This window comes from Malaya genurostris, chromosome 3 (assembly GCF_030247185.1).
Source record: "Malaya genurostris strain Urasoe2022 chromosome 3, Malgen_1.1, whole genome shotgun sequence".
NCBI classification, from domain to species: Eukaryota; Metazoa; Arthropoda; class Insecta; order Diptera; family Culicidae; genus Malaya; species Malaya genurostris.
In genome coordinates, this window is record NC_080572.1 from 141,516,653 (window position 1) to 141,530,912 (window position 14,260).

Here is a 14,260-nt window from a genome sequence, read left to right on the forward strand (position 1 = left end):
GGTCTTTCCTGGTTCCAAGAATTCCCCCAATTTGGTTGTCGTGGAGCTCTTCCGTGAGCCTGTTGATGCTGACCTGAGAATCTATTTCTGACATGGCCCATCTGATCTGTAGTTCTATTTTTGTTCTCTGACACCCGACAGGCTTGTAATCGTTGTACTATGTTTTCCAGATGATCACATTCCGCATGTTCATCCTGCAAAAATTGTATCAAATCTCTAAATGCAATACCCTTTTGACTTCTCGCTGCCTGTTTCAAGCTTGCGTTTCGTAATCCCCCAATGAAATGTATTTTCAAGCTCCTTTCTGCGAAGGAACTTTCTTCGTGTTGATCTCGTTGCATCTCTTCGATACATTCGTAAATTTGTAGTGCTCTATCAGCATAATTTGTAAATGTCTCCGACGGTCTTTGCTCTAATGTCTCTATTTTCTGTAAAATGCCTTCAACGGTTATTCTTATGCTGAATTGTCTTTTTAGATTTTGAAACATTTCTTCCCAGGTGCTAGCTCGTATTCTGTTTATGAATGACGCTGCCTTCCCTTTCAATTTCATCAATACCACATTCAATAGTGGTTTTTGATCCTCCCCCAATGGTATTTCGTCTGCGAAATAGCTTATTTGTATTAAAAATGGTTCGAGTTCATCCACTGAACCATGAAACTCTGGAATACATTGTATCGCCGTTTGCATCGGAAACCGATATCTTTCGGCGTTTTCGTTCCTATTTTGGCTCATGTTTGCGGTGTTTGAGCTGTTACCGGCGCGCTTGTTTGTATCTAATTCCACACTTAATTGTAATGTGGGCGATTTTAGTTGCTCGGCCTCTATAATAGTGGATTCGTCTAATATTCTAATTGCCGCGTCGTATTTTGTTTTTACGTTTTCAAACTGATCTGTTAATGTATTCCAACAATCTACACTGACGCGCGCTTCGTAACCACCAATTAGTCTCTCTAATTCCCTGAATGCGTCGAGAAGGGTCTCTCTTTTTGAAATTATCCCAGCTAATGATCGGGGTCTAGTTCTATTTTTATAGAGATTTTCGTACTCTTTCACAATATATTCGCCAATTTCATTAATTCTATCGAGCTGATCCATTTAGGATAATTTCAAAATTACTTGCTCCGGTATTTCCCATATGTGAAGATTAGTTGTAAATATAAACCAAAAATCACTACATAAACATTTTCCTGTCGAACTGAGAGTATCACTTTCACTTTCGGAAGGAACTAAGAAAACTCTGTACAAAATTTGAAACTTTGAAACTGCAAGCATAGATTGTTTTTTTTTTCACTGTAGCATGCGTCCGTTTTCAGAATTGGTGTTCCTTATTTATTTTCAATCATGTGTATACACCCATAAAACCAGTCATGTGTACTCGGAAGAAAACGGTTACGTTTACCCAAAAATTCTTTTGTGGCTAAACACAAGACTTTCCATATACATACATATAACAAGAATTATTTCTCATTTATACGTTCATTCAAAGTTTTTTTTTTTTGTTTCGAAATAAAGTGTATTAAAGACAAATTAAACAGCGGCTATTTGACCATTAATTAAAAAAAATAAAAATGCGGTATTGAAGTCGGTGATTCACTTGCCACCCTGTAAGCATAAACGACGGTCGGACACATGACGCTCGTTATTTGTTTTTATTTATTTCATTCGCGCGCCCATCAAGTTCAATGGCTACTCAATGATATTATTGTCGATATGTGTACGCGATAGTGTCTGCTGCGTTTGCTCGTTTTGTCGATTTATATAGCACCGAAATGCCAGCGCGGACGTTGATTATTTGTATGATCAGAACTTCGTATGCACTCAGTTAATTATGTACCTGACCGCTTTTATTCTAACATCTGTTCGCATAATAAGTCCTAATTTTTTTTTCTCTAACGTTCGCAAACCTGACCGAGGTGAAGAAATAGAAACTCAAATTTTTAACATGATCGCGGATATCACTGGTACCGACAATGTGCACACTGCTGGGTTCATAAACTTGCCTTGTCATGCGTTTATTTATCCACTGTATATATAAAAAATTTAAATGCAGACTCACCTGATTATAATTTTCTTCATTTTACATTCACTCGCGGCACAATACCTCCTCTCGAATAGCGTTCCGTATATATATTTTTTTTTTCAAATGTTTTTTTTTTCACTGTCACCACATGCGGCAATACTTTGCCCGAGCGGCGAGAGGGGTAGTGTTTTTCGGAGCACTTATAAACACACAAATTCCTTTCTTTTACTTTATTTTTCTTCTAATAAAAATTTACAGTGGTTACACTTTACTGTCTTAACTTGCCTACAGCACCTAATTTGGTGCCTGACCTGATCTCTGCGGTAATCACTTCTAACTATTCTTTTCTTAACTACTGCTTTGGCCTGAGTAATGGTATCCAAGTTTGATTACGGTGTTACCCGGTCGCACAAGGAGCATTACTCTTCAGTAAGGTTAAAGAAAAGAGCCCCGCCTAAACCAAAAACCGACCCTTTTATACTCCAACCTATGTAACTACCAAAAACCTATACTGATATATATATATATATATATATATATATATATATATATATATATATATATATATATATATCTGGTAGACTAACTACCACCTATAACTACCTACATGAATTCCCTGCGATCGCGTCGCATATGTACATAATCAATTAATTCGATCGGTTTCTTCTGGCTGATGCAATATATTGAAATAGCCAGCCGTGGGCATTACAATGGCTCAACTGGTCTACTGCCTGTACTAGCTAGATAAAGATTTTTATGGAAAAATTAGGGCTGCTACAGTTACAATGTAAGTGAATGTAAGAATTACTTCTGTATAGTTGATGAATATCGATACACTGTCATCATCGTTATCAGTTATTACTATACTGGTCTACTGTCTGTACTAGATAAAGATTTCTTTGGAAAAAATTAGGGCTGCTGCACATGCACTCCTGGTGCCTAACTCGTTGACTTGCTTTGTTATGTCAGTCCAAGTACGGCTACCTTTGCTCGCAAAATGATGCGTCAAATTATCGATTCTTTCGCTCATACGCGTGAGGTTCGGTGTGTCACCTTGACCTTATAAACCTTACACCAGTGCTAACTGTTCAGCTGGTCGTGGTTTTCTTGTCTATTCAAAGAAGACGACAACAAATAGGAAAAAAAACTTCTTAGGCCTTCATGCCAGTATGGCCACTTTTGTAAATTTTATCGCGGTTTTTTTCTCTTTAACACATGTGCCCCTAGTACATGTGCTCCGTATTTACCGTGGTCAAAACGTAAACAAATCAAATGTAAACGTAATCTATACGTCCGCAGTTTTCAAGGAAAACTTGAAACTCGATCGGGCTCATACCAGCTCCGATCTGCTACCGTATTGACAAACATCAATACACTGACGGAATCAATTTCATTCCGTTATCGAGCCACTTTGTCTCATGCTTGAATGAAAAACAAGAAAAAGGAAAATGTGCGTAGACTCACCATACTAATACTGTTCCGCCAAACATCCTCAATTCCGAAATCCTCGCCCGTACTCCAGGCGTATCCTTGCTGCTATTGATCCCACCGCTGTCACCACTTGCATAACAAGTCCGGACGTGCGGCGGCGGGAGAAAATAGCGAAAGGGGATGTTTCTTTCTGTTCTATACGGAAAATCGTCTCTCTTTGTCAATAAACCGTTTTTTGTATTTCTTCACTTCTATTTGGCGACACTCTTGAATGATACTTTGGATCAATTTAATACCGGAACTTTTACACTTTTCGTTCAGTTTTTACCTTAATCTATTTATAGCAGAATAAAATTGATTGGCTGTTTTTCTTCTGGTTGGTTGCATTTTTCGTTTCTAGTGAGATGCACTGCCACTTTGTTGATCTCACTAGTCACGATCGGTTATCGCGTATCACGTTGGCGCTTCGGAACTGATCAGCTGTGCAACACCTCCGATTAATCGCTTGAGGCTGACTCACTACTAACGGCTATTTACCGTCAACTATTTGGACCCGACTAACTAACTTGTCGGGCCGACGCCCGAGACTAACGGACACTCTGAGACTGACTAACTCCAAACTCTTCCCAACTATGGATTTTTAAGCCCCTAACATTTACTTTCGGTTGAAGCCCGAAGATTTTAGTACATGCCGAGCTTGTGATTCTAAGTAGAAAGTTCATCCGACTTTCTCCCGAAGTTCTACCGAGAGCCGAGACTACTGTCACTATGCCAGAGGCAGTGGCCAGTGTCCGTGAAAAGATATTTTTGTTTTTACTCGTCGCGTTTACGCTAACGTGAAGGCTTGCCTGAAAGGTGACGAGTTTTTCCTTCACGACTGGGTTGCTTTTCTTGCAATGTTGTTTTTCCTTCACGGCTCCCTACTTTTTCTACAATACTAGCAAATTCGAAGGAAAATTTGCTAAGCAAATTCGAAGGAAAATTTGCTAAGTTTTCAAAGAAGAATATAAAATTACATAGTGCCCATCGGTATACCTACCATGAAAACCGTTCAAAGGGTATACAAATGATGTTCTAAAACACAATACTTCAACTTTACAATATTCGCATATTTTTCCTAAAAAATATAAACATTCATTGACAACATATTCAAAAATTAGCAGAATCGATTTTTTGATCCAATAATCGGTTTTTGTGATCTACCCTAACACAGAAATGGTCACCCAAATTACAAAATGAAACAATACGCGACTAATATTTTTCGATCGAGAACAATTCTTCCAAATATTACGAAATTCCGAGAAATACATACATACATACACACTATACAGACATTTTTCGTACTCGACGAACTGAAAAATTGTCTTTCCTAATTTCTTCCGCAAAAACGTTGAAGAGAAACTTTTTTTTTTGTCATTAACTAGTGTAAAAAAAATATCTTCCGGACCATGATGGTAATTCCAATTTAAGAAAATAGGTGCAATCTCTATGCCATTTTCTTTTTTTCAAAAAACTTTGTGAGCAAGGCTCAACTGTTAAATTTGCAAAAAAGAAAAATAGATTTTGTGAAGAGAAAGACATTTTATGATTTTTTTCTGTTCAAGAAAATTTTGATAAATTTCTTTTGCCACCGGAATTCAGCTGCAGATCATCATAAAGAATTAGTTTAGAGACTCTCCGTATGGTGGAGTGCTTTTGAGAATTAAAAAATTCTATTCCTTTTATCGATTAAACATTCCTTCGACTTCTAGTATAGAAGTTGTTGCTTGCCAAATAAATATTAAAGGAAAAGATATTTGTATAGCTTCGGTTTATATTCCTCCAAAAGCACAAGTTGGACAGCGACAGCTTAATGCAATGGTTGAAGCCTTTCCTGCTCCACGATTGATTCTGGGGGATTTCAATTCGCACGGAATGATGTGGGGTTCCGTTTACAATGATAACAGATCATCTTTAATACAAAACATTTGTGACAATTTAAGCATGACGGTATTAAATATGGGTAGCATGACACGGATTCCAAGACCTCCTGCACGTCCAACTGCATTAGATTTATCTCTTTGCTCGACTTCAATTCAACTAGATTGCACCTGGAAAGTATTTCCTGATTTACACGGTAGCGATCATTTACCAATCATCATCTCAATTAGCAGTAGCAATTGCATTGCTATTTCAGTTAGTATTCCGTATGATTTGACAAAAAATATCGACTGAATTAAATACCAAAGTAGTATCTCTAGTATTTTGAAATCAATGGAAGAGCTCCCTCCACTTGAAGAATATGACTTCCTCATTTGTTCGATTCTGGAGGCAGCAGAACAATCCCAAACTAAACGCTTTCCTGGGCCAACGACTAACAAAAGGCCTCCCAACCTCTGGTGGGACAAAGAGTGCTCAGAGGCTAAACTAGCAAAACAAAATGCATGCAAGACGTTTCTAAAACGGGGAGGAACTCCTCAAAATTTTGAAAAATTTATGGTTTTATAAACCAGGTACAAGAGCATACTTCGAGCCAAAAAATGTAGCTATTGGAGACATTTTGTCGAAGGTTTGTCAAGAGAAACCTCAATGAGCACACTTTGGAACACGGCCAGACGAATGAGGAATCGTAACGTGGGTAATGAAAGTGAGGAATACTTGAACCGATGGATACTTGACTTTGCTAGGAAAGTTTGCCCAGATTCTGTTCCTACGCAGAGCATTAATCGGGAATCTCCTTCAAATAATGGTTTTATTAATAGCCCTTTTTCAATGATGGAATGTTCTATAGCACTTTTGTCTTGTAACAATAACGCTCCTGGGTTGGACAGAATTAAATTCAACTTGGTGAAGAATCTGCCCGACCTCGCAAAAAGACGTTTGCTGGAATTGTTCAACAAGTTTCTTGAGCAAAACATTGTTCCATATGACTGGAGGCAAGTGAAAGTTATTGCCATTCAAAAGCCGGGTAAACCAGCTTCCAATCACAACTCATATAGACCCATTGCAATGTTATCCTGTATCAGAAAATTGTTCGAAAAAATTATTCTACGACGTCTCGACACTTGGGTCGAGACGAACGGCTTGTTGTCAGATACTCAGTTTGGTTTCCGTAGAAATAAAGAGACGAATGATTGCTTTCGTCTGACATCCAAATTGCCTTCGCTCAAAAACAACAAATGGCATCTGTATTTTTGGACATAAAAGAAGTATTTGATTTAGTTTCCATTGATGTTCTTTCAGACAAGCTCCACCGACATGGACTTCCAGCGGTTATAAATAATTATTTGCACAACCTTTTGTCAGAAAAGCACACGCACTTTTCATTTGGCGATTTAGCATCATTCAGAATTTGCTACATGGGTCTCCCGCAAGGCTCAGTCCGCTCCTCTATAATTTTTACGTGAATGACATTGACAGCTGTCTAGTAACCCCCTGCACACTATGACAATTGGCAGATGATGGCGTGGTTTCAGTTACTGGACCCAAAGCTGTTGATTTGCAAAAACCATTGCAAGATACCTTAGATAACTTGTCCGTTTGGGCTGTTCATCTGGGTATCGATTTCTCTGCGGAGAAAACACGCTTTTACATAGTGCTGAACTCCTCAACTGAAGGCAAATTTTCTAAAAATAGCGATTCCTCATTCTTTCATTGACAACTTCGGTGACATATGTGCAATTAATATTACACTAAATTGTATCAAAATACTGTTGGTTGTTCTATATATTTCGCCAGATACAACCTACAAAGAGAAGCAATTTTTCATCACGCGTAATTTATCTTTATATTTACGTAAAATTACGCCGATGATAGTTGTGGGGGATTTAAATGCATCAAAGCAAGATAATATTAAATTTGTTGATTTCATGAGCAACTATATGAAGTTGGATATGAAATCTGCTCCTGCACAAGCTACTACCATTGGAGACACATGTATTGATCTCGTATTTGCTAGGAACATCAATGTAGAAAGCCGTAGATATATATAATACTTTTCATACCACAGGCCTATTGTACCATTGATCAACCCATTTTTTTTGGAAGATTATAATCGGATGTGAACGCTGCACCTACACCAACCATATCAGTATCACGCCCACGGACAACAGGTCAGCCTGGAAATAGATGACGGAAGTCAGCGGCATTCATCGGAATTCGAATTCAACTCATCGCTCTCCAATACGAATACTTTTAAAATTCTAGTAATGAAAAAGGGGTGTTGGAACATGTCAGTTGGAAGTGTTAAGGAACATGTCAGTTGTTTTCGTATTCACGACATCCAGTTATGTCTCTGACATTACCCACTCGTCTTGTTTTTAAATCGACTCTTGGAAATCTCAAAATTTTGCTAAATCCCAGAAAGTCGATGTTTTCAAAAAAATTAAGCGGTTCATATTAAACTGCTAGGCGGCGATGGTGGTTCAATTTGAACTGCTTTAAGCACTGATGAGTCGAAGGCGAAATAAGACGTATTCCGGCAAGATCGGCATGGAGTTTTAATAGCAGTAAATGACTTTTCATCCGACAAAATAAAACAAAAAAACACAAAGAATTTGAAGATGTTTGGACCAAAGCAATTATATCAGAGGAGAAAGATATTTTTGTCTCTGTGTATTTTCCACCTGAAATGCAAACAAAACCACTTTCGAGTTGTTCTTTCAAACCGTAGAAAATATTATGTCGAGTATGGAACCAGAAGTTAAGTTACACATAAACTGTGATATTAACCAACATAATACACTTCATAATTGACGAACAAAATGAATCCATTCTGCTCCCAATTGCAGGAGAAAATGAAACACTACAGTTCCTTTTCGACTAAATTTCTTTATTCGACTTGAATAAAAAAAAACAACAACAACAAAAAACTAATTTCATATCTTGATTTTGTTTTCACAAGCTGTACCGAAGACTTCCGTGTGAATGCCTCACCAAATCCACCCTGGAAAAATGAAGCGTTTCGCACAGCAGTTGTATACTCCATCTTTATGTATAACATGTCTCTCCCTAACGAAATACAATACGAGGAAGTGCCAGAATTCCACAAAAAAAATCGTTGAAGCAAAACGTTGACTAAGTACATTAAACTGCAAAATATATTGAGTATAGAAGGAAACGTCAATGAAGAAGTGGAAAAATTCTATCTAATTATTAACAATTTAATTTCAGAAATTGACAGTAAAAAGAAGAAGAAGAAGATGTCACAATAGCAAATTGCCTGTGTGGTTCAACCCGCAATTGAAAAACCTGAAAAATAGAAAGCACATATGACTATAGAAAAGATAAAAGTGTTATTAATCTACCAAACTGTATCGACATTTGCAATCACCTGAAAGTAGCTATCAACTCGGTACGCGAAGAATATAATATTAAAGTTGAAAGCGAAATCAAAGAGCAACCAAAAAATTTCTTTACTTTGTTAAAACCAAACTTAAGAATAACAACCTTTCTTCCCAAATGAATCTAGACGGAATCACTGGAAATAATGGCACTGAAAGTTTCGCGATCCTTTGTGCATACGATCATTATACTGCTCGCTGGTACGGTCAGTGCTTGAATCGAATGCGATTGTTTCGTGTTCATATCATTCAAATTGAGGATTGAAGCAGTGCAACGCAAATTTGTGAGATACGCATTGAGACTTTTACCCTGGAACGATTCCATACAGCTACCGTCATTTGAGGATCGCTGTCGTGTCCTAAGCATTGAACCCCTGGAGATAAGAAGGACATATGCTCAAACTACATTTGCAGCGAAATTGATTCTTGGTGCTCTTGATTACCCCGCATTGTCGAACGTCTTAATGTGTATGCTCTAGAAATATCTCTTCGACAGCGTAATTTCTTGCTCCTTGAAACACAGTATACAGTATACGGACAACATGAGCCATTTAGATCCATATGCATACAATTGAACGTTTGCTGAGTTTTCTGATTTTAATTTGTCGTCCAATTTTTTTTATCGTAAGCTACTCGACCTTTTTCGTGTTGTGTTGCGTGATAATAAAGTAGTAGTAGAGTAATTTTTAATTTATTCATTAAGACACCTAGTGTCAGATAGAATATACAGCAACAGTTAATTTAGATGGGAAATTCAAATAAAATATTCAAAGCAATAAATATTCACTGCACTTGAAAACCTTAACCGCAGCAAAGGAACCTGGACCTAATCGAATAGCACCATTATTTTTTAAAAAATTGAAATTTTTGAAAAACTCACAACACCATTACACCATCCCTTCAACTTATCTCCAAGAACGGGAATATTTCCAGAAACATAGAAATCCTCCGGTCTTTAAATCTGACTCAAAATAAGAAATACGTAATTATCGAGGAATTTCCATTATCTCGTGCATTCCAAAATTGTTTGAAAAAATGATCAATGAAACAATGTTTCAAAAAGTAAAAAAAAAAAATACATAACCCCAAAACAAAATAACTTTTTCAATTGTCGTTTTACTTCAACAAACCTCCTTGAAAATCATTACATTCACTTTGAAAGCTATAAACAATAGACAATATTAGAAACTCTTTGTACTGACTTCAGCAAAGCTTTCGGCAGAATTGACATACCATTATTACTACTCAAAATTTAAAAAATATGGCATGGAACAAAACTTTTTGGAATGATTTCTTCGCGTTTCGCCTTCGGATCATCAGTGCTTGAAGCAGTCCAAATTGAACCGCCAACTCCGCCTAACAGTTCAATTTAAACCGCTTTTTGGAATGGCTTGAATCATATCTCACAAAACTTAAACAAATTAAACGCTATCAAAACACATACTCCAAATCAATAAATGTCCTCTTCTTTTTTCTTGTGCGTATACGAAATTTTATTCTTAATCAAACATGTAAATGTACTTGTACATGCAGACGACATAAAGCTCTTTATGAAAATAAAAAAATGCTGTAGATGCTGTAGTATTCCAACATTAAATTAACGTATTCAAGATTTGGTACACCAAAAGCTTACTCCAACTAAACGTTAAGAAATGTAGTTTAATGTCATTGCGTAGAAAAATCATATCTACTTCTATTAACATATATTTAGGAGACCAAGCTGTAGAAAAACGTGAAAATATTAGAGACATAGCAAAATTTTAGACTCAAAACTTTCGTGGATCATTATAATACAATTGTCAATAACGCAAATAGTATGTTAGGTTTCATTAAACGTTTCAATCATAATTTTCAGTACACTTACATAGTGAAATTATTGTATACAAATTATGTCAGGCCAATTTTGGAATACTGCAGCATGATATGAAACCCATGTACCTCCGTACACGAAGAACGCATCGAATCTGTTAAAAAATAACTTCAACTGTATGCGCTTCGTAGACTAAACTGTACTATATTTCCTATTTCCTGTGCATTGCAGCACAGATTTAAATTCGAGATGCTCTGATATAATGGAATTTGTGAGCAGTACAAACCTCCACATAGTCAATGCAGAAAACTGTCAAACTTTTGCGAGATCTGGAAGAGATGAGGTTTTGGACGTAACTCTCTGCTCTGATAGAATTGCGCATGAGTTGGTAAATTGGCTCGTCTCCCATGAGCTCGAACCTTCGTTATCTGATCATAAGTACATATTTTTTGATCGTTTAAAAGTTAAATTTGATATTGTCACATATCGTAATTCTAAATCTACAAACTGGGACCTCTTCATAGGGCTTGGCGACTAGATTTTACGGGTACCAACCAACAATTGAGAACCCAATTGATTTGGAAAATGTTGTCGACGAGACAAACTCACTCATAGTTGCAACATATGAAGAGGCTTGTCCACTTCGGATTGTGCGAGCTACTAGATTGGTGAAATGCTGAACTTGCTAGACTAAGGAAGCTATGTTTTGAAGAAAATACTTACTTTTAGTCTTGCGACAGGATATACTCCAAAAGCTTGGTAGGAAATAATTGTCAAATTTATTCCCATAGGCGGTCGCGAAGAGTTTCAGGTAGGTGAGGAAGCGAAGAGTTTCAGGACTATCAGTCTTAGCTCACTTATTCTTAAAACAGTGGAACCTATAGTCGATCACTATATCAGGAATGTTAGTTTGGGCGTGCTTCTGCTACATGGAATGCACATGCTTACCAGCGAGGATAGAAAAAAGCAATCTTGTTTGGGAGTTTTCCTAGATATTGAAGGTGCCTTTGATAATGTGTCTTACAATTCAATTCTGGAAGCAGCCCGTGGTCAAGGCATACCTTCAAGTACCACAACTTAGCTACACGCAATCCTTAGCAATCAACTTCTTTGTTCACCACTTTGGCAAGCAGAGTGTCTATGGGTATCCTAAAGCTGGTGTGTTAATCCGGACAAAACATCAATGGTGCTTTTACTCATCGTAGAATAATCAGTTCTTCTGTCAGTTCGAATGATCCACGGTCGAATCTAATGATTGCATGTCGAATACAAATTGCAGACCTCAGCATTTCAAATGCTATTAACTTCTAATGGGTGCCGGCCATTCTGGTGTTACTGGAAATGAATGGGTTGATGAGTTGGCTAGATCTGGTGCAACAAATGATTTCGTTGGTCCTGAACCAGCTTTTCCACTTTCAATTAGTTGGATAAAGCACAAGATTCGTTCTTGAGCTGCATCCAAACATGCCGGCTAATGGCGCAGCTTGCAAACTTGCGCTCAGACAAAAACATTTTTACCAGATTTGAATCTGAAAATGTCAAAGTGTTTACTGCATTTATCATACCATCATTGCAGTATTCTGATCAGAGCTCTGACTGGACATTGCAAACTCATTTATCACATGGCTACTATTCAGCGTGCTGAGTATTATTCGTGTGATTTCTACGGTACTTCATATCATCTGATATGTAACTGTCCCACATTGGCGCAACTATAAATCCAGGTTTTTGGTTCTCCATACAGAGTTGAGTATGTGTATGCGAAGCTACAATTAAAGGATATTCTCTTGTTTCTCACCCAATGTGGTAAGGAGCTATAGTCAGAAGGCTTCATCGTTCTTCCTGGAGTGAATGAATCCTTTCGGTATTCACCTTAAATACTTACTTCTTTACTTCTGCTCGTATATACTCCGAAACTTTCTGCATTCTTCCGGGCATGCAAAATTGTGTTGCTTTTGTAAAATTTCTAAATCCTCTCGGGGGTTGGAAGTTTCATTACCTGTGCATTATGGTACCTACAGATCGTTCAGCTTCCTTTCGTGGATGCAGAACGATTGGTTTAGTTAGAGAACGCAGAACGATTGGTATAGTTAGAGTAAAAGTTTTTCTAGACTCCAACGTTTCTATTTGATTTTTTTTTAATTTTTGATGGTTGTTCAAAGTGAAAAAATGGTGCAGTGGTGTTTAAATGACGATGGACACTGGCCTTCAAAACCTGCTAACGAGAAAAACGCGTTTAGAGGTTTCTGTCTATAAAATCGATGGAAAGCGAGCTCCTACTTCTTGGCAGTATGAGATATGCAAAGATAAAGGCCCATAACTTGCTGAGTTTTATTCCGACTTTAAAAATTCCACAGAATATTCTTGAAATGTTTTACTACAAAAAAAGGAAAGAAAAAAAAAGATTTTTCAAATGTGTTAGACCCTACCCGCCCTTTAAAGTGACAATGCAAAGACTTTAAAAACTTCGAAACTGCGCTTAGTCGGCCTATACGTCGAATGAAATAGTTACAATGTTTATTATATAAGATATCATAGAAATATTTTTTTATGAAATTCACTTTTGATATACGATTTATTCGTAAGTTTTCTCAAATACGATGAAAAATTACCCTATCGTTTTCTTTATAGAAAAGAACTTAAAGAATCACAATTTCTATTTCCAAACTTATAGATTCAAAGGATGGTGATCAGCGGAGCTAATTTCAAACCAGATACACTCAAACCCAAGGAAGTCGTTTCACTTCTTCTAGACGATGAAGAAATAGAATTAAAATGTAAGTAAATGGTTCTCCTATAAGGGGTGTTATATTGATTTTCAAAGGAAAATGACATTTTCTGAAATGAATGAAGGGATGTTTATTTCAATATAAAAAGGAAGATATGCGTTAATAAATTAAAATAATATCAGCCAAATGCCCATGACGGCTACGCTTACAGTACCATACCCTTTTAATTAAATTTTCCATTACCAAATGGTTACTCGACAGCTTCACGAATTCTATCTTTGAGGTTGACGCTGCGCTGTCGAGTATACCTCATCTTTCACGTGACCTCAAAGGAAGTAGTCGCAAGGTGTTGAATCACAAGGTCTCGGTGGCCAAACGTGATTATCTCTTCTTGTTTAAAATAAACGCCGTCCATATCAATAACATCCAATTTCGGCAAAAAAAAATAATAATCTCTCGATTGGGCCATCTGTTTACCGTAACTGTTGCTCCAGCCTCATTTTCGAAAAAGTAAGGTAATATAAATCCGCGGATCATAAATCGCACCAAACAGTCACACATTAAGGAAGTAAAGATTTTTCATTTCATTTTAAAGAAAAGTGCATCGTCCACAATATTGACCCCTTCAAAATTGACATGCCGAAATAACGGGCTATTCAAATTACACCTCTTATTGGAAAATCCTTTATAAATATGTAACGCAAAAAGTTTGTTCCATATCCTCTATGTAGATGTTATTAAATAGAATGTAAGTTGTCACCGAAACCGCAATTAATTTTTTTTGTGATGTTATTTCACCATTACTCTCAGATCGACAGAAAACTGAAGAAAGGAAGTTCGCTGTCGAAGACCTCTTAAAAAACGATAAGGACCGAGACAGAAAACGAAAGGCGAATAGCGTATTGAGCAAGGTAAGCACTCATCGTACACGAATAGTTTTAGCTACT

The 14,260-nt window shown here is 37.0% G+C and overlaps 1 protein-coding gene across 2 annotated transcripts in view; it reads left to right on the forward strand.

Moving 5' to 3' along the window:
- The window catches only part of LOC131439574 (chromatin-remodeling ATPase INO80), a 530,048-nt gene that overhangs the window by 237,760 nt on the left and 278,028 nt on the right, over nucleotides 1–14,260 (forward strand). For both annotated transcript variants that reach the window (XR_009231141.1, XM_058610750.1), the window contains exons 10-11: nucleotides 13,259–13,361; nucleotides 14,124–14,224. Coding sequence is in view for 1 of the 2 variants with exons in the window: in XM_058610750.1 (XP_058466733.1) it covers nucleotides 13,259–13,361; nucleotides 14,124–14,224 (204 nt within the window). In the remaining variant the exon portion in view is untranslated. Of the gene's footprint in view, nucleotides 1–13,258; nucleotides 13,362–14,123; nucleotides 14,225–14,260 lie in introns of those variants that run through there.